This window comes from Theobroma cacao, chromosome 6, assembly GCF_000208745.1.
Source record: "Theobroma cacao cultivar B97-61/B2 chromosome 6, Criollo_cocoa_genome_V2, whole genome shotgun sequence".
In the NCBI taxonomy this organism is placed as follows: domain Eukaryota; kingdom Viridiplantae; phylum Streptophyta; class Magnoliopsida; order Malvales; family Malvaceae; genus Theobroma; species Theobroma cacao.
The window spans coordinates 2,728,634-2,752,398 of record NC_030855.1 but is presented as its reverse complement, the minus strand read 5'-3'; the positions used below and the strand labels follow the sequence as shown (position 1 = coordinate 2,752,398).

Genomic DNA, 23,765 nt, shown 5'->3' with positions numbered 1-23,765 from the left:
CAGTGTTGGATAGCGAAATTGCCTGCACTAGAGAGGTAATTTGGGCAGCCTGACTACTCAAGCTTCAGCTTAGCTTGTTGGAAATGGTTTTAATCGATCCTTTGATCATGCAGCAGCTGATAGTGCAGATATGGTTAAAGGAATGAAAAACCGAGCATGAAAAAGTTTGAAGTAGTGAGCTGTAATTTCATTCTCCTTACATAAAGTGATATTACCAAGCTGTTAAGTACTTCTTAGAACACAAAAACACTTTGTTCACAGCATATTACAGGTGTTAAGCTCAACTATCATATTAAACCATGCATGAGAACACATCACAGTGAAGCTGTATGGTAAACATGCTGAGTAAGCACGTCCTAGGTGGGACATTTGGACGGTACACATGTCATATGTCCTATAAGTATTATGTCAAGTATTAACATCAACGTAGCTACCAAGCCAAGTAGCTGAATCCGCTGCATATGCAGCTGATCAACTAAATGCACTATTTGACACAAGCAATTTCCCAGTAATCCTTCTTGAGCTCTACTACCCTGCTGTCAACATGGCCAGCCCTTCGATTCTCCCTGCTAATGTTCTGTTGTCAAGGCGCGTCCAAGAAATGGTCATCAACGGTGAAGAACCAGAATCGCTGTACATCTGTAGAGATGAAAACGAAGATGAAGATGTTCCATCCCCATTAGCTCCAATTCCCATTATTGACCTGAGTTTGTTCTCATCATCAACGTTAAGCACCAAAAGAGAAGAAGAATTGCAGAAGCTAAAATCAGCACTCTGCTCCTGGGGCTGCTTTCAGGTTTGAACTTTAAAACTCACCAAAGAAATGAAAACCGAAGTTCTGACATAAACCAATGCTGCCAATAGTCTCTATAATCCTGATTTAAAACGAATATTGGGAGCAGTGTCATATGAATACCGTGAGATATCAAGAAAGTAATAATCCCCATCCTACAAACTTATCAGTATCATAAAATAATGAAATTGAGCACTGCTAACCAGAAGTATTTAACCCTGTTCTAACTTCTAAAGTTAGAGATGCTGTCACTGATTCTGCAAATGAATATGTGAAGATTAGGCAACCTTACTACTTCCTTATCAAATCTACAGAAATGGAAGTATAAAACTTACTTTCCTTTCCTTCTTCCCCATTAAAGCAGTCCACAAGAAACTTCCAAATAAATATAAAAGAGAATGATGTACTGTTTCACCCATTTCTGTGCAATAATTGTTTGGTTCAAGATGCTTATGTGCTCCATTTAACATTCAAAACCTGTCCATTCTTCCGAGAAAGCTTTTTTCTGGATTTTCAGGCTATAGGTCATGGGATACCAAGTTCATTCCTAGACGAAATTCGCCAAGTCACTAAAGAATTTTTTGAACAGCCAATGGATGAGAAGAAGAAGTATAGCAAAGGAGTCGAAGATGAGGAAGGATATGGAGGAGACCCTACTCCTGAAGAAGGTCAGTTCCTTGACTGGCAAGATCGCTTGTTTCTTACCTCATACCCAGAATATTTAAGGGACACCAAATTTTGGCCAGAAAGCCCCAAATCCTTCAGGTAATTTGATTCTGCCCCTCATATCCATCAGTTGTTTCTACAACATATCTATCTGGTATTGAAGTTATTGCAAATTATCCAAGATTTTGAAGCAATCAAGCAAACTGATCCTGTTATTTCTATCTCTACCTTAACTTATCAACAAAACATTAAGGGGTGCACCATATTATCTACATAGCACATATGTGATTTCTACTAATTTAATGTATTTGCTACCCAAAAGTTCAAAAACAATATTAATAATTTAATAATTGAAAAGCATATACTCGAGACATAGGTATGACAATTATATGGCATTAACCATTTATAGCAGCAAGAAGTAATCATCCATCTGCAGCATGTGCATCTATTTATCATCTCAAGCAGGGGAAGCTAACTATCTGAACACTGAAGCTGTACAAAACATGAGCTCTTCCATAGTTTCAATCAGGTCCTCTGTTAGACTGATCCTTTATGTAAAGTTTCATTTTTTATCTCCTTTAGCTTTACAATCTGTTTAACATTGACATCAATAGTTTCAATCAGGTCCTCTGTTAGACTGATCCTTTATGTACAGTTTCATTTTTTATCTCCTTTAGCTATACAATCTGTTTAACATTGACATCAACAACATACTTCATAGTTCTGACGACGTCTCACTGACACAATTTTTCAGGAATGTTTTAGAATATTACACTACTAAGATGAGAATGGTGACTGAGCTTGTTTCCAAATCCATGGCAAAGTCATTGCAATTGGAGGAGAATTGCTTCCTGAATCAATTTGGTGAACGAGCAGCACTGCAAGTGAGGTTCAATTACTACCCGTGTTGTCAAAAGCCTGAAATTGTTCTTGGCTTAAAACCCCATGCAGATGGCACAGGGTACACCATTATCTTGCAAGATGATGTTGAAGGCCTTCAAGTCCTCAAAGAAGAGCACTGGTTTACAGTCCCTACCATACCTAATGCACTCCTAGTCCTCATGGGTGATCAAATGGAGGTTTGCACAGTTACTCTATATAATCTAAAGTTCACTGTTCACATACACTAGCATAGGCAACGAAAAAGCACGTCCTGAAGGATTTCATTAGCAGGCTGTTACAGGAACAGCCAGGTAAGGAGATTGAAGCATCTCATTCGACAGTCACACGATAAAACTGTAGTATCAGTTATGAAAAATCCTGCAAGACAACATTCCTTCACCATTTTGCTCATTAATTTCTTACGATGGCACCAGTTTATCAATGCCATGTAATAAGGTTATTTTCAGTAGGAGTTTAGGTGCTTACCAAATGCTATCTGCATGCATATGCTGTATGTGTAAATGCAGAGAACACAATCACATATGTTGAAAATACTTACCATGCTAAGTTACAAGCAGAGTCCTGTCATAAGAAAGGGAATCATGTTTCATATTGTTCAAACTACATATTTAACTGTTAACATTTAATTGTGTTCTATAACCTGTATAAGTAAGGTAGATAGTTATGTTTTGTGATCATATGCTGCATGATTCTAGCAGATAATGACAAATGGGATGTTCAAGAGTCCAGTGCATAGGGTAGTAACCAACAAAGAGAAGGAGAGAACATCTATTGCAGTTTTCTACACACCAGAAAAACACAAAGAGATTGGACCAGAAGATGGTCTGGTGAATGAGGAAAGACCAAGACTATTCAAGAAGGTAAAAGACTATGACATCACACATTGGGAATACTACCAAAGAGGAATGAGAGCTCTTCATACAGCAGAAATTTGAACGTGTGCTATGGTCTCTTATGCTTTAGCTAAGGTACTTCGTTTGCCTAATTAGTGTTACTTAAAGTATCGGTTTGTAAAAAGAGCTCACATATTTCTCACTTTATATAAAAATAAAGAACCTTAATTTATTCCATATAGCATTTAGCACTTCTGTTGGCATCTAAACTGCAATACCATCTTTCATTCTTATATTTCTCCCTGGAATAGCAATTGGCATCCACATTTTCTATTTTGGATATTGGCTACTGCCAACTGGCTACTATCCTACTAGCTCAAGAAAATATTATATCTAAGCTACTATTTCTCAGAAGAACAAACATTAGCAGGGGTGTATGCCACAATAATAATTTTAGACAGCTTTTCAAGTCAATTCTACGAAACCTAGATATTCTACTTCTGAAAAGTCATATCTCCAATTTTGACACTTTCTTTAGTATTTTGCTCAACCTTGCTTGCTTCATGCTAGTTCGTCAGGTATGCAAGGCATTTTACTATATTAAAGTCCTAAAAGAAGAAGGTTAACCAACTTGTCTTAAGACTTAGAACACATATATAGCATGATTTCCACATGAAGATAAAGCTCCTAAACATACCAAGAATTCAGTCTTCATTGATTTTTTAATTTTTGTTATCACCTGAAATAAATTACCTCAATGGAAGGAAGAATCTATTATATGAAGAATGTAGGTTTTATTATTTTTTATGGAAGAATATTGTTTATATATATATATATATATATAGAAGAGGGAGAGAACAGCAAATCATTTTTGACAGCTATGGTTGAAGGCTATGAATCTGCTAAAAATTTTAAAGATTGATTGAAGAAGTTATAAACAGATTATCTAATTCTTGGCTCTTGATTTAAACTGTAAATACTTTGACAGCTCTGGTTGGTTGAAGACAATGAAAAAGCAAGGAAAGAAACCTCTAAGAGTTGAGTTTCAGACCTTTTTCCTGGTAGACTGTTTGATATCAATCATAAAATTCAGTGCAGGGAATACATAGGATGAAATTGTCTCTCTCTTATAGAGATCAAGTTTTGGAAACAGACTAAGTAAATTTTGCATGCTTATATGATCCCTGCTAAATGCTGCAGAATTTTTAAATTAATTTGAAATATCTTGCTCAAGCCATATTGTATCTCATATAGGTAATGAAAGCTCAAATTACATTCCAGTTGGCATTATGCCCATAAGCCTAGAATTGCTTTTCCTGGATGCCCAAAAGTTTAAAATTATGAGGAGAATATGCAATCACTAACCCAACTAAGAGCATCCTATGATTCCAAGCTAACACCTTCATCATTAGGCCACAAAATCTCAATGCCAATCAAGGACTCAATAGCTAGAGCTCACTCTTTTAACTTGGTCATAGCATGACTTATATTCTAAATAGACAGTTACTCCTCTTCAATAAACACAAATGTCATTACAAGTACCATGAATTTACCAATGAAACTAGCCAATCATAAATCCTCTTGCATACCTTGACCAAAGTTATAGCATGTGACTAAAGCAACAACTAGAGGCATGAACTTGTAGTAAGCCATAACTCGTAGAATAGGTCATAGATAGCTAATCTAACAATCACTTAATGCATTAGGCAGCTCCGTTATTCTACAACTAGGTCCATAAACTTCTTGCACCATCCAATCATCTTCAAAACCGTTAATCTTAAAGAGAAAAGATAAATAAAATGCAGCAACTCGAAGTAAATCCAAAAAAAATAGGGAGAACAAATCATTGCTTCTTTACTGAATTAGCAGATCCATTCACCTCAATCAGTGACTATATCCATGTTTAAGCTGCAAGAATTAGTTAATTCCATTTACGACTAAAAGAAACTTACAGAACTAAAATATTAACTAATAACAATAAATTCTCATATCATAGAAATCAGAACAAGTCAGTTTAAGATCCATCTAGTCCTACATTGTCCAAAGGAGGTTCCATATTATCCTTTATGAGAAGCCCCAATACTTTCATAATCCGGCTAAAAAATCTCAATACCCATCAAAGACTAAGATCTCACTTGTTTAGCTAGGCCATAGCATGCTCATGCTCCAAAAGAATAGGCAGTTTCTCTCAATCAATAAACACTAATCTCGTTAGTACAACCATGAATTTCCCAATGCAACTTGCCAATCCCAAACCATTCTCTTGTGACAAACAGTTTAACATGTGACAATTAGGGAAAGAACAAAATAATATACTATCTTTGACCACTTTCTGAAATCAACTAGTAGTCAGCCAAAACTCATAACACAAATAGATCATCTAACTAACAGGGTCACTTAAAACATAGGACAGCTCTGCTGTTCTACAATTAGGATCAAAAGCAACAGCACCACAAATTTATGCTCCAGCCACTGACCTCTAAAACCTTCTAAGGGAAAAATAAACAATTCAGAGAAACTACAAGTGAATCTCAAAGCAATTGAAGAAAAACAAGCGCCTATTTGTTTGCTGAGCTTGCAACCTTCTTCACATAAAGTAAAAATCAGTCATTTCATCCAGGTTTAAGCAGCAATAACTACGCTAATTCCATTTACAACAAAAAAAGAATACAAAGCTAAAATCTTGACAAATAGCAATCAATTCTCATACCATAAGAAACAGAACAACTCTGTTTTTTACTAATTTTTAGGATCCATCTTGTCCAACATTATCCAAAGGAGGGTCAATTAGACCTCCATTGCCAAGCAGCTTCTGAGCAAACCTTCTCTCTCTCTCCTTCTCCTCCTTATCCCCAAACAACTGCTTCCTATAAACCCGATGTAGCCTTCCAAACAACTCCTTCTTAATCGATTCGAAAGCCATATCCAACCTCTCCAACTGCTCCAAAGCATTCTGGTTATACATAAACAACCCATAATACAAATCAAAGCTATCTCCTTTAGTATTCTCCACCAAATTCAACAATGTCTCATACCCTTTGGTATTAATAGGCGAAGACTCTAACCCAAACTGCTCCAGCACTCTACCCATCGTATGAGTCACGAACTGAGACCCCGCCGCGTACTTATCATGCTCCATGCAACTCATCTCCACCATTCTACATCCTTCTTTTTCAAAAATGTCTAAGAACTTCTCACATCTCTTTACCCTGCTCTCTTCATCTCCAATCCTCACTTTATCATAAACAAAAGGAAGTCCCGCCCACGTATTTTTACCACTTTCAGGCCCGAACATGGGATGCGTACATAAAATATCGAAGTCTGGAGGTAAGTACTTCAAAAAAAGGTTTCTGGGAAACTCTTTAACTGAAAGTACGTCGACAAAAAGTGTGTTTCGACGTAGTCTTTGAAAGGGTAGCTGTTGTAGTAAGGTTTCAGTTGAAAGAATGGAAGTAGAGAGGAGGACGACGTCAGGGTGTTGCTCGAAAAGGTCGTTTGGGTCGGAGAAGAAAGAGACGCCCAGTTGGTTAGCGAGGTTGGTGTAGTTTGTTCTTGAGTGAGCGAGGAGAGTGTGGTGGTGACGGATGAAGGTTTCGGAGAGGAACTGACCGAAGTTGCCAAAGCCTATTATGGCTATCTTGAGGGAAGTGGATTGGAGGTAACGGTTTTTGAGGTGGGATTCGTAGTCAAAAGGTTGAGCTGCGTCAATGGAGTAAATTTGGAGAGAAGGGAAGTGGGTGGATCTGGAAGGGTTCGGCAGGATAGGGAGAGGCAGAGAGAGGGAAACGAAGCGGGAGAAGGAGAGGAAAGGGAGGGGTTGGGGGGGATTGAGCGGTCTTGTGGCAGAGAATAGCAGCATTCTCAAAATTCGAAACTTGACACAGAATTGTGGGAGACAATGAACAGATTCAAAGATGGTATTTCCGTTTGCTTCTCCTAACTGGGGAATTGAATACTTCAATGGAGATTTGATCTTTCCTTCTCTCTGTGGACCTAGTTTAGAGTCAGAGGTGGTGGGCTGGGGCTCGACCACTTTGACCTTTTTCTTCTGCAAATTGGTCAAGTTGGGTTCAAGACCCCCAACCAACAACCTTGAACAATGAAACCCAGTGAAAAATGTTTTCCATTCTCTACAATGAATGAGATTTTGGTTTGGAATTTGGACTCCAGGATTGAGGCTTGGCGTAATTCAGGTTGGGTAATCAGTCCCTTGGGGTCTCGGGTTTTTGGGTTCTTGGTATGCCAACAAACAGAAGAATTTGCTCTTAAAATTGTACGTTCAACCAACCCAGCTGCCCCCATGTCTGTGCTTCAATGAACAGACATTGACGTAGGGCAACCTTTATTAGCTTTTCACTTACAAAATGCTCCAAATTTTCTTGCAGTTGGCTTCTTGAATTGTAGCCGCATAGCTTTCTTTATGATTGATGCCGTTTTCATGAATCTTTCGTTAATCAAAATACGATAAAACTGTCCTAACTCCTAAGTCTCCTACCTTAAATTTTACAATGACATCAACGAGATAAGGTGGGGGCGATTACACCCACTTTAAGAAAGGGGACCCGTCAATTAAGGAAGGACCTGGCTTGGCTTGGGACTGGGTAGATCAAGGGCAATTTTCTCTCCTTCTAACGTGGTATTGCAGGACGTGGGCTAGAATCCCCGAGCCTGCAAAATGTGGGTGAACCATGAGGGCTAAGCCCTAAGTGCACGTTCGGGGAGCGGTACATTAACAATGGTTATTAGACGCTGATCAGTAATCTCTCCTATTAAACAGGTTTGAATAGAGTTCGGGTATTGGACTTATTATCTTTCACAGGTTCGTATCTAGGGTTCAGCTAGTTTATCTAAACATGGCTTTTAAATTAATTGCTTAGTTTTTTTTTATTTTTCCTAATTTTAAGGTTACATGGTTATTAGGATTTATATATAGTCCTTCATGTTAGATATTCCAATGGTATTTTAGTCTCCAATTATCAATTTTTTTTTTGTTTTATGGCAAGAGGGAATAAACCCAATATCAAGTTAAGAGTCAAGATTTGAATTATTACTATGTGTCACGTATCTCACATCAATAAAAGATAGGATAAGTTTTGAGTTTATAAATATGGGTCTTCTTCTACCTAATAAACATGTTTTTTAAGTTGAAAATGAAAACTTGTGACACTTACAAGATCAACCCCTCGGGACATCAATCATTATGCCAAAGCTTACGGCTTCCATAATTATTAAGATATAATACAAAAAAAAGTCTTTAAACTATTCAAGAAAATTCAATGAATATTTTTTCTTCTATTGCAATCGGTCAAGCCCTTGTATTATTATTTTGGATCAAATAAACTTTAATTATTAATAGTTGATTAATTGTTATTAGTCAAAATATTTTTTATCATTTTTATATCTATGAAACATTGACATAGTACTAATTTAGGCATTGAAATATGTGATATAACTATATCATTATGTCATATCAACATATCACATTATTGTCAATTATAAAATGTCAACATATCACATCAATGTTATGTTAGCATCATGTAACATAACATGACAAGTGATATTTTAACTAAATCAACCATTAGTCGTAATAGTTTATTTAATTTAAAACAAAAGCATAAAGATTTATTTGGTTCAAAATAAAAATGTAAGAACTTGATTGAACGTAATAAAAATATAAGAGCTTATTTGAATTTTTTTAAATAATTTAGAAATTTTCTTAAATATTATGCCTTAACAAAAAATCAACAAAATTAATGGAAATTTGAATATCGTTGTTGGTAGAAGTAAGTCTAAAATCAATAATTGTTGCTTCTACAATGTGATATTACTTTACAATTTGATACACATTGCTATTACTTATTAAGGCAAGGTATCTAATTTTCCATCATAATAAAAGTGTGCACAGCAAATATTTGATGTTAACTATCAATTTGGTAGGTTGAGGCATCACATTTTCATAATCTTAAGTTATATAAGGCATAACATTTTTTCAAGTTTTTCAACTTGCTGTTTATTAAATGAAGTTGAGACAAGAAAGTTTAAAAGAAATTTTGTCAATGATACGTAGGAGGAAATTATATTTATTAAAATTTTCATTTTATTTGAATTTATCGATTTTTATTACAATATTCAAAATCAATATGCTCAAACACTTTGTAGTGTTGTTTGAATATTGTCTATTAACGTTAATCAAAGGCACAAGGCATTACAATTTGGTCAAGTGCAAGTGCACTGAAGGAAGGAAGGTAGCATCTTCATTCTTTTTAATCATTAATCGTAACAATAATAGAAATTTTGATTGCCATATAATTTTTATATATTATTTTTTTAACAAAAATTAAGAATTTTGGTTTATTAGAGAGGAACCAAAGGGTACGAGTGAAAATTTGCTTTCAACTTTATAATTGTTCCCTATTTGAACATAATTTTTATTTAATTTTATAATTACTTCAAATGCAATTGTTCCGTTTTTGGTAAGATTGAAAAGTTTATCATTGTGTTGGACAACACCTAGCATAATTTAAATTTAATTTTATAATTAAATCAAATGCATTGGATATATTACATGATTTTCTTTAAACTTTCGCATCATTAATGCAAACAAAACCTAACAAAATCATGTGATATATCCAGAATTCAAACCAAGTGATTTGAATTGAATTAAAAAATAGTAATATTTGAATATATTAAAAGTAATATTTGATACATTTTCAATAGATTAATTTTATATACAGTAGTTTTGTATTTTGAGGAAGAAGTCGATAAGAGGTCTGATGGGTCTGCCATAACATCGTTCTTGTTCATTAGAGGGGAATGGGAATTCAAGATTTTAAATGAGAAGTGATTAAAAGGTAAATATAAACATAATAATACTATATATATAAAGTTTTATACCTATAATAATTAAAGAATTAAGGCCACCCCCTTGGTGTAACACCCAGTTTAGAACATCTTCCAATTTTCTGAAAACCTGAATGCAACAACAAATCGTCCCAGTATCTTATAGTCCAGACTCCAGAATGCTCTTTTGGTTAAATGGTGAAAGAGACTTGAGATTACAAAATTTCAAAATTAAGCTGTTCTAAAGCAAAGACCGAGGAAAATAAAGACATGCCATGCCACCTTGACTCTTCTCCGATAACAATGACCATGTTTTCTGCCATCGTCCTAATCCATCTTTGGTTAATCATCATTATCAGCCCTCAAAAATAGTACTGACTACAACTATGCAAACTGACTTCGAAAAAAAAAACCCCCCCAAAACTGGATGCGTGCAGTGATACAGGAACTAAAATAATAGGTGAATGGGAAAACACTCTTACAGAGAGGGAAAAGCTAAGCTGCGGTAACCAGCCCTTGCCCTCTGCCTGGTGTGTTTCCTTGCCATTCCCCCTCTAAAAGATCTTGAAGAGTAGGCCACCGTGCGTGGCGAAAAAGGGAGCAAACACAAGTGACTCGACTGCCATAAGCTTGATAAGGATGTTGAGTGAAGGGCCAGAGGTATCCTTGAGTGGATCTCCAACAGTGTCACCAATCACAGCTGCCTTGTGAGGATCAGATCCTTTTGGACCAAGGTCCCTTGCATGCTCTGAGGCGCCAGCCTGAAAATGAAATCATATGGAATTACTCGATATAAAGGGCACAATGAAAGTACAGAAGCCATCCTCAATTTCTCACTAAGTATTTACCTCAATGTACTTCTTGGCATTGTCCCATGCACCACCAGTGTTGGAAGCAGAAATTGCAATCTGTCAAAAAACAAAATCCAGTGAGCAACCATAATAGATGATTTTTAATTCACCCAATTTCCAACCAAGATCCATCAAGCTGTCATGAGTAGTTTGCAAATATTTTAAATGAATTGTTACAGTTTGCATGATTACCATTCACAAATAATCCAAAAAAGAAGAAAGATTTGCCAAAACAAATCTCCTATTCCAACTTTACCTGAACACCAGAAACAAGAGCACCAGCAAGGACACCAGAAAGAGTCTCAACACCAAAGAAAGTTCCAACAATCAGGGGAGTAAGCATAACAAGGGCACCAGGAGGGATCATCTCCTTGATGGAGGCATCAGTGGAGATTTTGACACAGGTAGAATAATCAGGCCTGGCATGACCCTCCATGAGACCAGGAATGGTGTTGAACTGCCTGCGAACCTCCTCAACCATCTTCAAAGCTGCACTTCCCACACTCTTCATGGTCATGGCAGAGAACCAGTATGGAAGCATGGCACCAACTATTAAACCAATGAAAACCTTTGGGGTCAGGACATCAACAGTAGAGATAGCTGCACGGCTTACAAATGCACCAAATAGAGCCAATGACACCAATGCTGCTGACCCAATGGCAAATCCCTGGAATCATATAAGAATTGTACATCAAATATGCATGACCAGTTAGTTGTGGCTTCAACTATGCATTATTTATGCTATACTATGATTTCAGCAACTACTGTTTGAAGTTAAAATCACTCTCCTAGGAACAATTTCAAGGAAAAAAATTGAATGCAGTACCTTTCCAATGGCTGCAGTGGTGTTTCCAGCAGCATCAAGAGCATCAGTTCTCTCACGAATGCGATGGCTCATGCCAGCCATCTCAGCAATGCCTCCAGCATTGTCACTGATGGGACCATAAGCATCAATGGCCAACCCAGTTGCAATGGTGCTCAACATTCCAAGCGCAGCAACTGCAATCCCATACATGGCAGCAAAGCTAAAACTAACAAAAATGCTGATTGCAATGGCAAAAATTGGGATAATAACAGATTTGTATCCTAAAGCAAGGCCAAATATAACATTGGTGGCTGCTCCTGTCCTGCAGGAATCAGCAACATCCTGCACTGGGCTGCAAAAACAGGAAATGATTAATCAAGATAGAAAATTTGAATTGACACTGCCATAGATAATCAGTCAAACCACTGTTTCACATACCTGTAAGCATTGCTTGTGTAGTACTCGGTAACAAAACCAATAATAAGTCCAGCCCAGAGACCAACACTCACACACAAAAATAGCTGCCTGCAAATCAAAATCAGTTTAGTGGTTGCAGGTATCCTGACTACTGAGGATAAGGAAAGCAACAACACGAGATAGAAGATGATAGACAAGACATGCTGCATGCCACCTTCTGCTTCAGATCTTATGAACTTTATAACAATATTCATGTTAATAGGATACAATTATATCTACTAAATTTTGTCAAGCTATGCTGATCTTAAAAACTAATTAGCCAATGCCCAACTAAGTGGCAACTCAACCAAGATATTAAGGTATCAGAATTTAGAGAGTAAAAGGTCTTAATCGTTCCTATCTCATAAAAGTAGAAGCATAGCTGTGTTATAGCATGCATCTAATTAGGACTTCTATGAATGGGCTACTTTTATAACATGCTTGCTATATATAAGAATTATGTAATCTTACCAGTTCTTGACATCTTTCTGAGTCCCAAAATTGTAAATGGTGAAGGAAGATGGCACACCAATCAAAGTAACAATTGCAATTCCCACAGTCATAAGAACAGTGGAGATAATAAGCTGCTTCTTCAAAGCTGGTTCAATTTCCTTGACAACCTTGATTTCAAAGAAATCAGTAGCAAATAGGGTTGTGATCAAACAGACAAGAATACCCACAGAACTAATGAGCAGAGGAAACAACATGGCAGTGAACTCATGGTTAACTCCAAAGGAGGATATAGAAGCAACAACAAGAGCAGCACAGGAAGATTCAGCATATGACCCAAATAGATCAGAACCCATACCAGCAATATCGCCAACATTATCACCAACATTATCAGCAATGACCTGATTGATAAAATGAAATTTAAATCATTTATCGGTTCTGCATGAGAAAATAATTATTTTCTGAAAAGATTATTGACAAGCCTACAATTAACATAGAATAACTATATTCCAAACGAAAAATTTGGCTTACAGCTGGGTTTCTTGGGTCATCTTCAGGGATGTTCCTTTCAACCTTTCCTACAAGATCAGCACCAACATCAGCAGCCTTTGTATAGATACCGCCACCAACTCTTCCAAAGAGTGCCATAGAGGATCCTCCAAGGCCATAACCAGTTATAGCCTCAAAAAGGCCTTCCCAGTCATCACCATAGTACAGCTTGAATAGATTGATGGCAATGTAAAGCACCAACAAACCATTTGCTGCCAGAAGAAAACCCATGACGGCACCAGATCTAAATGCAATAATGAAAGCCTTTCCAACACCCTTTCTTGCTTCTAAGGTTGTTCTTGCATTGGCATAGGTAGCAATTTTCATCCCAAGGAACCCAGAAAGAACAGAAGTGACTGCACCGAGCAAGAAGGACACAGTACTGAAGATAGCAGTGGCAAGAGCTGGTTTGCATGCCTTCTCCTTATCATAGGTGCAAGGCTGGCTCTTTGTGCTGAAGCCCTCAACAGAGCCCAGGAAGAGGAAAATCAGGATAGCAAAAGCAATCATGAAGATGCCAACATACTGATATTCAGTAAAAAGAAAGGATGTTGCACCTGTTGCACCCATATATCAACAGATTATTTGAAATAGATAAAAATAGATCATAGACAAGGGACTGTCAATAATTTCAACATATCAAATGAAGTGTCATTGACTACAAATTCAAAAAGCATAATGTGCGTAATCTTAAGGAACAATAAAGATATCTCAAGTTCATTCACATCGAAAACTGAAAAGGTGCCACCATAATAACACACCAGATTTAACATCATTGATACATCAGGATAGCAACAAAAACCTTTAGTTTAGGACAAGAGATGCTATTAAAGCATATGTAAAAGCCATTATAAGACCAGGGGAAATTAGAAACTAAATCTTACAATCAGTCCAAAAGCAGAAAAAAGACATACCAACACAAACAAAAGAACTTTGGAATAAAAATAGCTATAAAACTTGGCCTAGAACAATTTTCAATATATTACTAGAAAGCTAATTACTGTGCCTTTCAGATAGTTCAAACAATTCAAAACCTTTTGAATACAGAAATGCAATGAAAGCATTATCATATATATACATACTTAAATGTATGAGATTCAATCTTTCAAAATTTTCATACTTTTATTACTAAAATTAATAGATTATTCTTAAATCAATTTATGATAATTATTATTAATTTAAATGCATCAGGTTCAGCATCTTTCAAAATTTTCATTCTTTGTTATTAAAATTAATAGATTATTCTTAAATCAATGTATGACAATTATTATTAATTAATATATTACTCTTAAATTATTATTATTATTATTATTATTATTATTGTAGTATAATAATCTTATTTTTATTTTATTTTCAGAAATATTAATTACAAAATATGGTAGTCTTATATCATTTTATTTTATTATCCTTAATAACATATATTTACTGACGTAATTAGTTGTTTTACAAAAATAAAAAATAATAATAATTTTTATTTCTGCTATTATATTATTTAACTACTGATGCTGAAATAGTCAGAAATTTTCAAATAGAATACTGACAAAAAAAATTTAACCCTTCCCAATAATTATTAAATAAGAGCTGCATCTTAAGTTCACAGGACAGAACTACTATTTCCAAAGATAAAACGAAGCCCTATACAATAAAAATATAAAATATCTCCATTAAAAGACAACTAAATAAATAATGGGAATATCACTTGGTATCTTTTTTTGATTCACAGAAGTTGGAGCAAGGAATAAGTATCAATTATCAAAAAAGGCACTCAATTATCAAAAAAGGGACCAGCATTATTCTATGTTGATATTTTATTCTCAATTAATATTTAAAAAATAAAAGCTACAGGAAATGGGCCACGTGCAAGGGGTGCTAATGATAATAACATCCATAAGCCAAATAGCCTTTACTTAGATAAGACAAGATGCCATAACTGCCAGTGATGATAGCACAACCAAAGATAAAGCCTGTCCCAGTTATTGACTCCATACCAAACTAATCTAATCCTAATCTTTGATCCAATTAAATATTTAATTTAAATTATACTTAAATCTGAATGATGAAACGCAGATCTAATAGAAGAACCCAGAATTCATTTGTACCATTAAAAGCTGACAAAACCCTAAACTGTCCCTTAAAAGATATTTCTGATGCAAAAATAAAAAAGTACATTGAATAAAGAAGAAAAAGGAAGGATTATATATATATATATATATATATATAGAATATAATATTTGCAAAAGTAATTCAAACCCACTATTTAAACTAAAAATACATGCATTTAACCACCCATTGAACCAAATAACAAGTGCAAAAGAGATAATATCTTTTAGTACATGGAGAGTCATTATTTTTTTTCTTTTCTATGTTCACAAGCTCATTGTGTAATTAGAGATAAATCCCTAATATTTAATAAAAAGCTAAAACTTCCAAATTAAAATTTTAAAATTCAAACCGCTTGAGTATCTCCTTGCAATGATGGAAAAATAAATAAAATTTATAACAAAATTAAAGATTTAATATTTTGACAACAAGGATGAAGTTGGGCGTTAAAGTTACTCTCTTTCCTTTACCTCTAGCTAAATCATTTGTTACATTCAAAACTTGTGATTATAATGATACTTCGTCATTACGTGATCATTTCTAGCGACTCAAGTCCGTGAAATCATTACTACAAAATCCCAAAATTAAAACACCAGATCTAACACCAAAAACCAAGGATCTCACCTTCAGAGATAGCGGTTTGAATATCTGCGCACTTGGTGACAACGCTATGGTCATTGATCCCTTCCTCTTCCTCAATCAAGTAATCACTGTAACCGTTCTTGCTATTGCTCCCCGAGCCACCCGATGCATGCCGCTCGGAGGTGAGCTTCACGCGCGACACCAGCACCCACTGCACCAACGAGAAAGCTATTCCAATCACTGCGCATACCGGCACCACGATCTCAGTCGCCATCTCCGACAATACTGCCTCCCCCATCGCCGCCAACAGCTACAGTCCTCCGGCCACCGCGCACAAGAGAGAGTTTATCTATAAAGAGAGAAGTGAGTTGGAGGAGTGGAGCTCTTCCGTGTGAGGGTTTCAGGTGAATTTATAGTGTGAAACGAAATATGCAATATTTTTTATATTAGAAGAGGAGAACAATCCTCTGCAAACGATTCTATTATTATAGATTTCATAGCTCCGTTTCTGGCTGTCGATTAATTGATATTTATAGTAATCGAAGATGAACGGTAAGCGATGAGGAAGGATGGGAGGGAGAGTGGGGTGTGGAGATGTATGAGAGAAGGGAATCAACTGATAACTTTAGCGCGTACCTTAGACGCATCAATGTCGGAATAATCTTTACTTTACTTAAGTTACATATTGGTGATGTTGAGAGCAATTATCGGGAAAAGATTCGATGCGCCACGTAGCTTGTGGATAATTATGCAACCAAACATGCTTACTTGTACTTCATGTGTTTAAAAGACCTTAAAGACTATTTTTGTACTATGACACAAAAAATATACGAAATTAAATGAATTTAGATTTAATTTTATCTTATTTTACATTTTAAATGTGTCAAAATCATGTTAATTATATTATCGTATTTAATCCATATAAAATACATTTATCAATTCATTTAATTATAAGAGTAAAAGATTATTTTATTATGATAATCAATTTCTTATATCATTTTATTATATTTATTTTTTATTATAATTATTTTTATAATTATTAATTTTAAATTTAAGTAATAAATTATTTTAATAGTATATATTTTAATTTAATAATGTTAAATGTCTTAATGATGTTAAACGTCTTAATCGTATTTTTAATAGTATTATGTCATATAATATTTAACTTAATATGTTTAATTAACATATTAGTCATGTTGTATTGTATTACACGATTATGTATTTGATCTAAGTACAATTAGTTTACACAATTATATGTATTAGATTTTTGATATTATGTTATATTCGTGTTTATTCATATAATTATTAATATATTAAATTTATATGATAAATTTGAATCACCCAAAGATGAATAATCAGATTTACTTTAAATTGAGAAAGAATAGTAAAAGAAATTAAAATTAAATTCTTTTTAAAAATTTAAACATATTTGATGATATTTCAAATTAATAAAAATGGATAAATTCATCCATTTTGCCAGTTAAAAGTTTTAAATAGAAGTGTCGGTTTGTATCGAAGGCTATCTCAAAAGGCAAGGCGTGGATAAGATATAACGTATCTTGTCCTAAAATCTAATACTAGAAATTGAGCAATGATTTTCCTATTTAGGAGTAAATGTTGCCAGGTTGGAGTCCTTTGATTGGCTGAAATGGGTGACAGGCACCATGTCCAATGCACTGAACAACAGAGGAGAATAGCTCATCCTATGGTGGGGCAAGGTTTTTTGGAACCGCTGAAATGGGGACTCGTGACGTAGAGTGCGTTGAACGGCGTGCAAGCCTCCTAAGTCCTATCGGATAATATTAATTTCCCGCCCCGTCCTTTTTTTTATAATTTTATACTATTTCAATAATAATTAATATTATATTTATTTATTTATTTATATAAAATATTTCCATATCCACTCAATCTCTATCTTCTTGCCCTCCAATAGTTTTGGAGATTATTATCATATATAATCGTTTTAACATTTTTCGCGGCCTCTATTTCTTGATTTAATCAGGGACCTAATTCACAAATCCGAGTTTATTCCTCACTAATCAAATCTAAATCAATTCATTAATTAAAGGTGTTTAGAGTTATCCGATCAAGATAGTAGGCTCAACATCATTTGGTTCAAGTTCGAGTATAAATTTTTAAAAACGAATTTATCATGCGTGTAATTATTTTATTAATAAATAATATATATTTTAAAAATTTTAATTAATAATAAAATAATAATTATATGACAAGACGAATGATGAAAAACTCGATAAATTCAATCAAACTCATAAACACCTCTTTGAACAATTCTCTTCGATCTATTCAATATTTTAATTATATCCATAGAAAAGATAAAGTCATAAATTTTAATTAGAAGAAGTGAATACAAATGCAAAGACTACCATATAATTAATCATCTAATCTATATGACAAAAAAATAATCATAATATTTAACATTAGGGACATTGATAACATCTTATAATTTTTTAAAATTGAATAAATTCATTAGGGACATTGATAAAATTTTAACATTCATTAAAGACATTCATAAAATTGAATATATTTATTTTTATTTTCATTAATCATATTATTGTTTATATTTATTTTTTAAATTATTATTGTCAATAATATTATTACATAATCAAATATATAATCATTTTCACTCTACCCTATCTTTTCCTTCTTTTTTTTACATTCTTTTCTTTTTCTTTTTCTCTTGAATATATAAAACAAAAAACAAAAAAAAAATGTCATGTGACAATTGGTGTTGCCAATCAATTAGAAGTTGTCCTCACTTAAGGACAACTTTAGGTGTATAGATGTATAAGTGTAATGATTTAAAGGGATGATGAAGGTGATAAGGGCATTCATAATTTAAATTTACTTTCCAAGTTTTAAAGAATTACTTATGAAATCTGAATTTCCCTTAAAATATAAGCATTTTGCTGGAAAATAATAGTATATTGAGACATAATATTTAAAAAAAATTAAACTATTTAAAAAAATTCAAATAAGGTTTTATTTTTTTATTACATTAAATTAAATTCTTATATTTTTATTTTAAGTCAAACAAACTTTTATGATTAATCTCAAAGTATCATTTGTTATTTTTTTCACTTAGTGAGGTTAAAGTGAAAGGTAAAAATGCTACATTACCATATTATAATATCACATTAGCATGCTATGTCATTGTCCACATGACATGTCTATATATCATATGTTATAAAATGACAAGTGACATTTTGATTAATAACAGTTAATCAAACTTACAAGTATCTTTATATATGTTGCAATCTTATAAGCTCCATGTCTCCTTGATGCCTTGGTGCTCCATTCTTGAAATTATGAAAACTTCTTCTTAATCTAATCTTATGAGTTCTAATTACATATTTGTAAAAAAAACCTTACATTTAAAGGGACTAAAATAAGAAAAAAAATTTACAAACTCTTGAATAAAACAAAGAAAAGACGAAGTACACATCTCCTATTTATAAAAATAAATAACCATCAAATGCATTCAACCATAATCATCTAGAACACATTACTGTGATTTAAGTCTATAATCATTTTTATACATTAGTAATCATATAATGAACATATAAAATTTATATTTAATTCAAATTAAAGATCTTATATATTATTTAATAATAATATCACTAAAAAATAAGAATATAAAAATTTATTTATCCTGAAGTATGGAGGACAGGAGCGGGAGTGAACAGGGCTATGCAAAAACGGTGTGGACCGCAAATGACAGTTGAGACTCGCCTCTCAGTGCTGGTCCCACCAACGTTTGCCAGTTGGCGTATTTTAACCTAACTTGGACAGGCCAATGCTACCTTACTGCTTTCACTTCCAATCTGCCAACTGGATAATGCCACCTCACGTACCATAATTTATTGAACTTGTCAAGTTTAACCCTGCAACTTGCTAAAATAATACAATATATATAAAAAATCATAATTAAATTTAACCGTCCGTGTATTCAAATCTTAATCATATTATGTAAATATAAAATATTAATAATTATATAAATAAGTAAATACATATTAATTTAAAAAATATATAACAGGATACAATTAATAGGTTTATTAAATATATCGAATTAAATTTTGTCATGATAATTTATTCAAATTTAAATAGTAAATTTTTTTATTTCATTTTGGTCATTAAATCTTGATTGGTTCGATGGAATCATTATACATTTTGAAGTATATTAAATAAATGACAAAGTAATGACATAATAGTCACCAAACCGATATTTGTCTTTTCATTTTTGTTTCTTTGTTTTTTTAAAATGAAAAAAACTTAAAAAATAAAAAAACAAAATGACTTGACAACTTAAATATTTACCAATATGCCATCATTTCATTATTTATTTGAACAGAATTTGTTAAGGTGATGATCATATTGAATGCAATTTAAAAAAAAAATAGTGACAAAATTGAAACAAATTGAAGTTTGTTAAGGCAATTTTGCATTTTTTTAATTGATTTCAAAATAATTAAAAGTTTTATAGTCACTTGAATTTAGGATAATTTTGGAGCAATAAGTTAGTTATATTAGTGGCATACCTACCTTGTTATTCAATATATACAAGTTGTAGATGTCATTTTTACAACAAAAATCAGATACCAGCAGCTTTAGAGATATTTTATGGTTGAAGGGAATCTTCTAATCTGGTGGAAGCACATTCTCATATTCCTTATACTCCTACAGTTTTAGGATTCAAGCCATATCAATTTATGGTCTATTGTTTTTTTGGTAGTATTTTTTAACTTAATGTTCGGTATGTAGTAAGACTCGTATCAACTTCTAAATTTGGTCATTACAATACTATGATCAATAACGGATTAGAATTTTCCATGAAAATTAACTAAAGGGTAATTATATTTTATATCTCAAGTTATAAAATAGCATTTAATTACCAAAAGTTTATGCATTATGCATACCATATGGACCCATTGCAAGAGCTTATGGAATGGAATAACAACACAAATGACATTATTAGCAACTGTATACAACTTTGTAATTGCTCAATCCATTGACTAAAAGATCAGCTCAATGTCATGATCATCCCTACATTTTTTGGGTCCATTTTAGCATTTCTTGGTTGTTAGTACTAGCTTTCAACGCTAGTATGATTAACACGAGGATTACTCATGATAAATAACATAATATAAAAAAAACCTTTAAATTTATTTAAAAAATTTTAAATAAATTTTTATTCTTTTATTAAATTCAATTAAGCTCTTATACTTTTATTTTGAGTCAAATAGATTTTCAATATTAATGATCCTTAATTAAAATAATACTTATTATTTAATGTCACGTAATGCTAATAATATAACATATTGATATGTTATAATGAATAATAATATAATATATTTATTTAACATAATAACATAATCATCATACATGTTTTGATTAATGGGAACCAAGACTCGAAGAAGGTGGACACTCAAAACCAAGGCTTTGATCAATGGATCCCAGCCCAATCCATATGGAGCCCAAAATGTGAAAACCTTGTAATTTACGTATAACCAAATAATTGTGGGCCAAAGTCACATATGCCCCAAATCATTTTTTGTGGGTAGGCCTTTCAGATTGCCTGGCACTACAAAGAAACTTTTAGATACTATGAAAAAAATTAATTGACAAAATTATATAATCACTCGATCTAGAACTAGAAAATATTAACTTTTCAACTAAATAAAATTTGGACAGAGTTCCTCATATTTTGTACTTGTTGGCTCTAGTTTAGATAGGTAGAGATTTTTGTGTTTTTAATTTTAGAGCTAAGTTATTGAAATTACATAAATAATGAACTCCAACGTGCAAATACCATATAGCATAGCTCTTAAACTTTAGTTACAGATATTTGGTGATCCAAAGAATAAACTAATATTGAAGTGGTTATAAAAGAAATTTTATTTGATTTTAGGTTGTATATTTGCTTTAAAAAATTTTACATAATACTTGAAAAAAATTTTGAACTATTTAAAAAAATAAATAAATAAATTTTTATTTTGTTATTGAATTCAATGAAGTTTCTATACTTTTACTTTGAACTAAATAAATCCTTATGATTAATGGGTTGACTAACTCTTATTAGTGAAAATATCACTTGTTATTCTATGGTATTAACGTTACATGCTAATATGATATGATGATATGGTCACGAGATATATTTCTCCTTCAAAATCGATGTCATATGATTATAAAATAACAAATGATATTTTAATTAATGATAATTAATTAACTATTAATCATATTATCTTTGTAAGATGGTAAGGGTGGTTTTGATGTTGCATATAAGTTTTTGTTCTTTTGTAGCTTTTTTTATGGTTTGGAGGTTGGATTTCCTCCTTGATGGTTATAATTATGTTCTTTATCATAAAGGAATAATTATTTTTTTAAAATAAAATTTATTTGACTTAAAATAAAAATAACGAAACTTGATTAAACTTAATAAAAATAAAAATTTATTTAAATAATTTTATAATTTTTTTAAAAAATATTATATAAAAAAATTCAACAATTATTATATGAGAGATGGAGGAATGCATTGGTGATAAGGCATTTAAAAAAACAAGAGGATCTTTGGTTGGATTTCCCAAGTAATTTTGTGACTATTGAAGAAAGCAAAAACAAGTAAAGAAACATCACAAGAGTCAATAATAAAACAACTTGGACCAATCAAGGAATTCAAGATTCTAAGAAGAACCCACAACTTTTTAGCTTTGGATTTGTTTTGGCTGTTGGCCAGCTATTCATTCCTAGAAAGTCATTGATAGTTCCTTCCATAATTTAATATTTCCTCAAAAATGTTGCTCTTGGTTGTTCGCCAACTATAGATGGTAACAGTGCCTTTAATGCCTAAATAAGTTGGTACCTTTCAATCTTTTCATTTAATTGTTAAATAATAGCTATGGATAAGGACATGAAATAATTGGAAAAATCAAGAGAAATTGATGATAGGGTTGCTTTCATTGATTTTAAGGAAATATATATAAAAGTAATTGCATAACTAATATGCCATAAATATCAAGCACATAATTTGGGCCAATAATAGAGTGATGTTGACCTTTTTTTTCTTTGTATTTACATTTTTTTAAAGTTAAAAGATTAATTTGGATTTAAGGTATAAGATTTATGATTTAGTGTTTAGGGAGAAGGCTTTAAGATCAAGCAACCACATCAAGATGATGGTAGGATATAATCTTGACATGCGTTAATCATAGTTACAATTTTTTAATTGAAACTAAATTACTCAATTAGAAATATTTGAAATAATTTTTATCTATTTGTTATGATTTAGGATTTTTTATAACATAATATCTAAAAGAATCCATAAACTATTTAGGAAAATTCAAATTTTGAACCAAATAAGCTCTTGTACTTTTATTTGAATCAAATAAGTCCATATGTTTAATAATTGATTTAGTTAAAATGTTATTTATTATTTTGACATGCTAATATATCATAATTAATGATGATATAGTATGTTAACATATGATGATGATGTGACATGTTAATTTGACACAATAATATGATTATGGGATATTTTTCATCCTCCACATCAATGTTATGTTAATGTCATGTGGATATAAAATGATAAGAAATATTTTGATAAAGGATAATTAGTGACTTATTAATCATAAAAGGTTTATTTAATTCAAAATAAAAATACAAAAACTTGATTGAAAGTAATAAAAAAATAAAAACTTATTTGAATTTTCTTAAATAGTTTAAATTTTTTTTGAGTATTTTGTCATTTTTTATTTATGATCAAATCAGGACAAGATTTAGTGATAATTTTAATGGAATGAAATATGGTGAGATCATAATCTTGAATAACATTACCTTGCTAAAATCGAAATAGAAAATTAAAAAAAAAAACAAAAAATGTGAATATCTTTTATTTGATTCTAATTTGTCGCAATATAGAAGAG

The 23,765-nt window shown here is 32.4% G+C and overlaps 3 protein-coding genes across 3 annotated transcripts; 1 reads left to right on the top strand and 2 right to left on the bottom strand.

Moving 5' to 3' along the window:
- On the top strand, positions 145-3,446 carry LOC18595337 (codeine O-demethylase). The gene is made up of 4 exons (XM_018123023.1): positions 145-796; positions 1,311-1,558; positions 2,214-2,538; positions 3,061-3,446. The coding sequence occupies exons 1-4, from the start codon at positions 545-547 to the stop codon at positions 3,295-3,297; spliced, it is 1,062 nt and encodes a 353-aa protein (XP_017978512.1). The 5' UTR covers positions 145-544; the 3' UTR covers positions 3,298-3,446.
- Positions 5,559-7,701, bottom strand: LOC18595336 (arogenate dehydrogenase 2, chloroplastic). The gene has a single exon (XM_018123022.1). It carries the CDS (start codon positions 7,052-7,054, stop codon positions 5,942-5,944), a length of 1,113 nt encoding a protein of 370 aa, XP_017978511.1. The 5' UTR covers positions 7,055-7,701; the 3' UTR covers positions 5,559-5,941.
- Positions 10,121-16,244, bottom strand: LOC18595335 (pyrophosphate-energized vacuolar membrane proton pump). The gene is made up of 8 exons (XM_007023235.2): positions 15,871-16,244; positions 13,129-13,703; positions 12,619-12,998; positions 12,130-12,216; positions 11,713-12,043; positions 11,143-11,553; positions 10,884-10,943; positions 10,121-10,796 (listed from the first exon to the last, which is right to left on the bottom strand). Exons 1-8 carry the CDS (start codon positions 16,124-16,126, stop codon positions 10,590-10,592), a joined length of 2,307 nt encoding a protein of 768 aa, XP_007023297.2. The 5' UTR covers positions 16,127-16,244; the 3' UTR covers positions 10,121-10,589.

Excerpts from the sequence above, each read along its gene's own strand:
- LOC18595336 (XM_018123022.1), bottom strand. The coding sequence starts at position 7,054 with ATGCTGCTATTCTCTGCCACAAGACCGCTCAATCCCCCCCAACCCCTC.
- LOC18595335 (XM_007023235.2), bottom strand. The coding sequence starts at position 16,126 with ATGGGGGAGGCAGTATTGTCGGAGATGGCGACTGAGATCGTGGTGCCG. Across the intron at positions 12,999-13,128 it reads ATGACCCAAGAAACCCAGCT|GTCATTGCTGATAATGTTGG; the intron begins GTAAGCCAAATT and ends TTTATCAATCAG. Across the intron at positions 10,944-11,142 it reads CTCTTGTTTCTGGTGTTCAG|ATTGCAATTTCTGCTTCCAA; the intron begins GTAAAGTTGGAA and ends GTTTTTTGACAG.
- LOC18595337 (XM_018123023.1), top strand. The coding sequence starts at position 545 with ATGGCCAGCCCTTCGATTCTCCCTGCTAATGTTCTGTTGTCAAGGCGC. Across the intron at positions 1,559-2,213 it reads GAAAGCCCCAAATCCTTCAG|GAATGTTTTAGAATATTACA; the intron begins GTAATTTGATTC and ends ACAATTTTTCAG. Across the intron at positions 2,539-3,060 it reads TCATGGGTGATCAAATGGAG|ATAATGACAAATGGGATGTT; the intron begins GTTTGCACAGTT and ends TGATTCTAGCAG.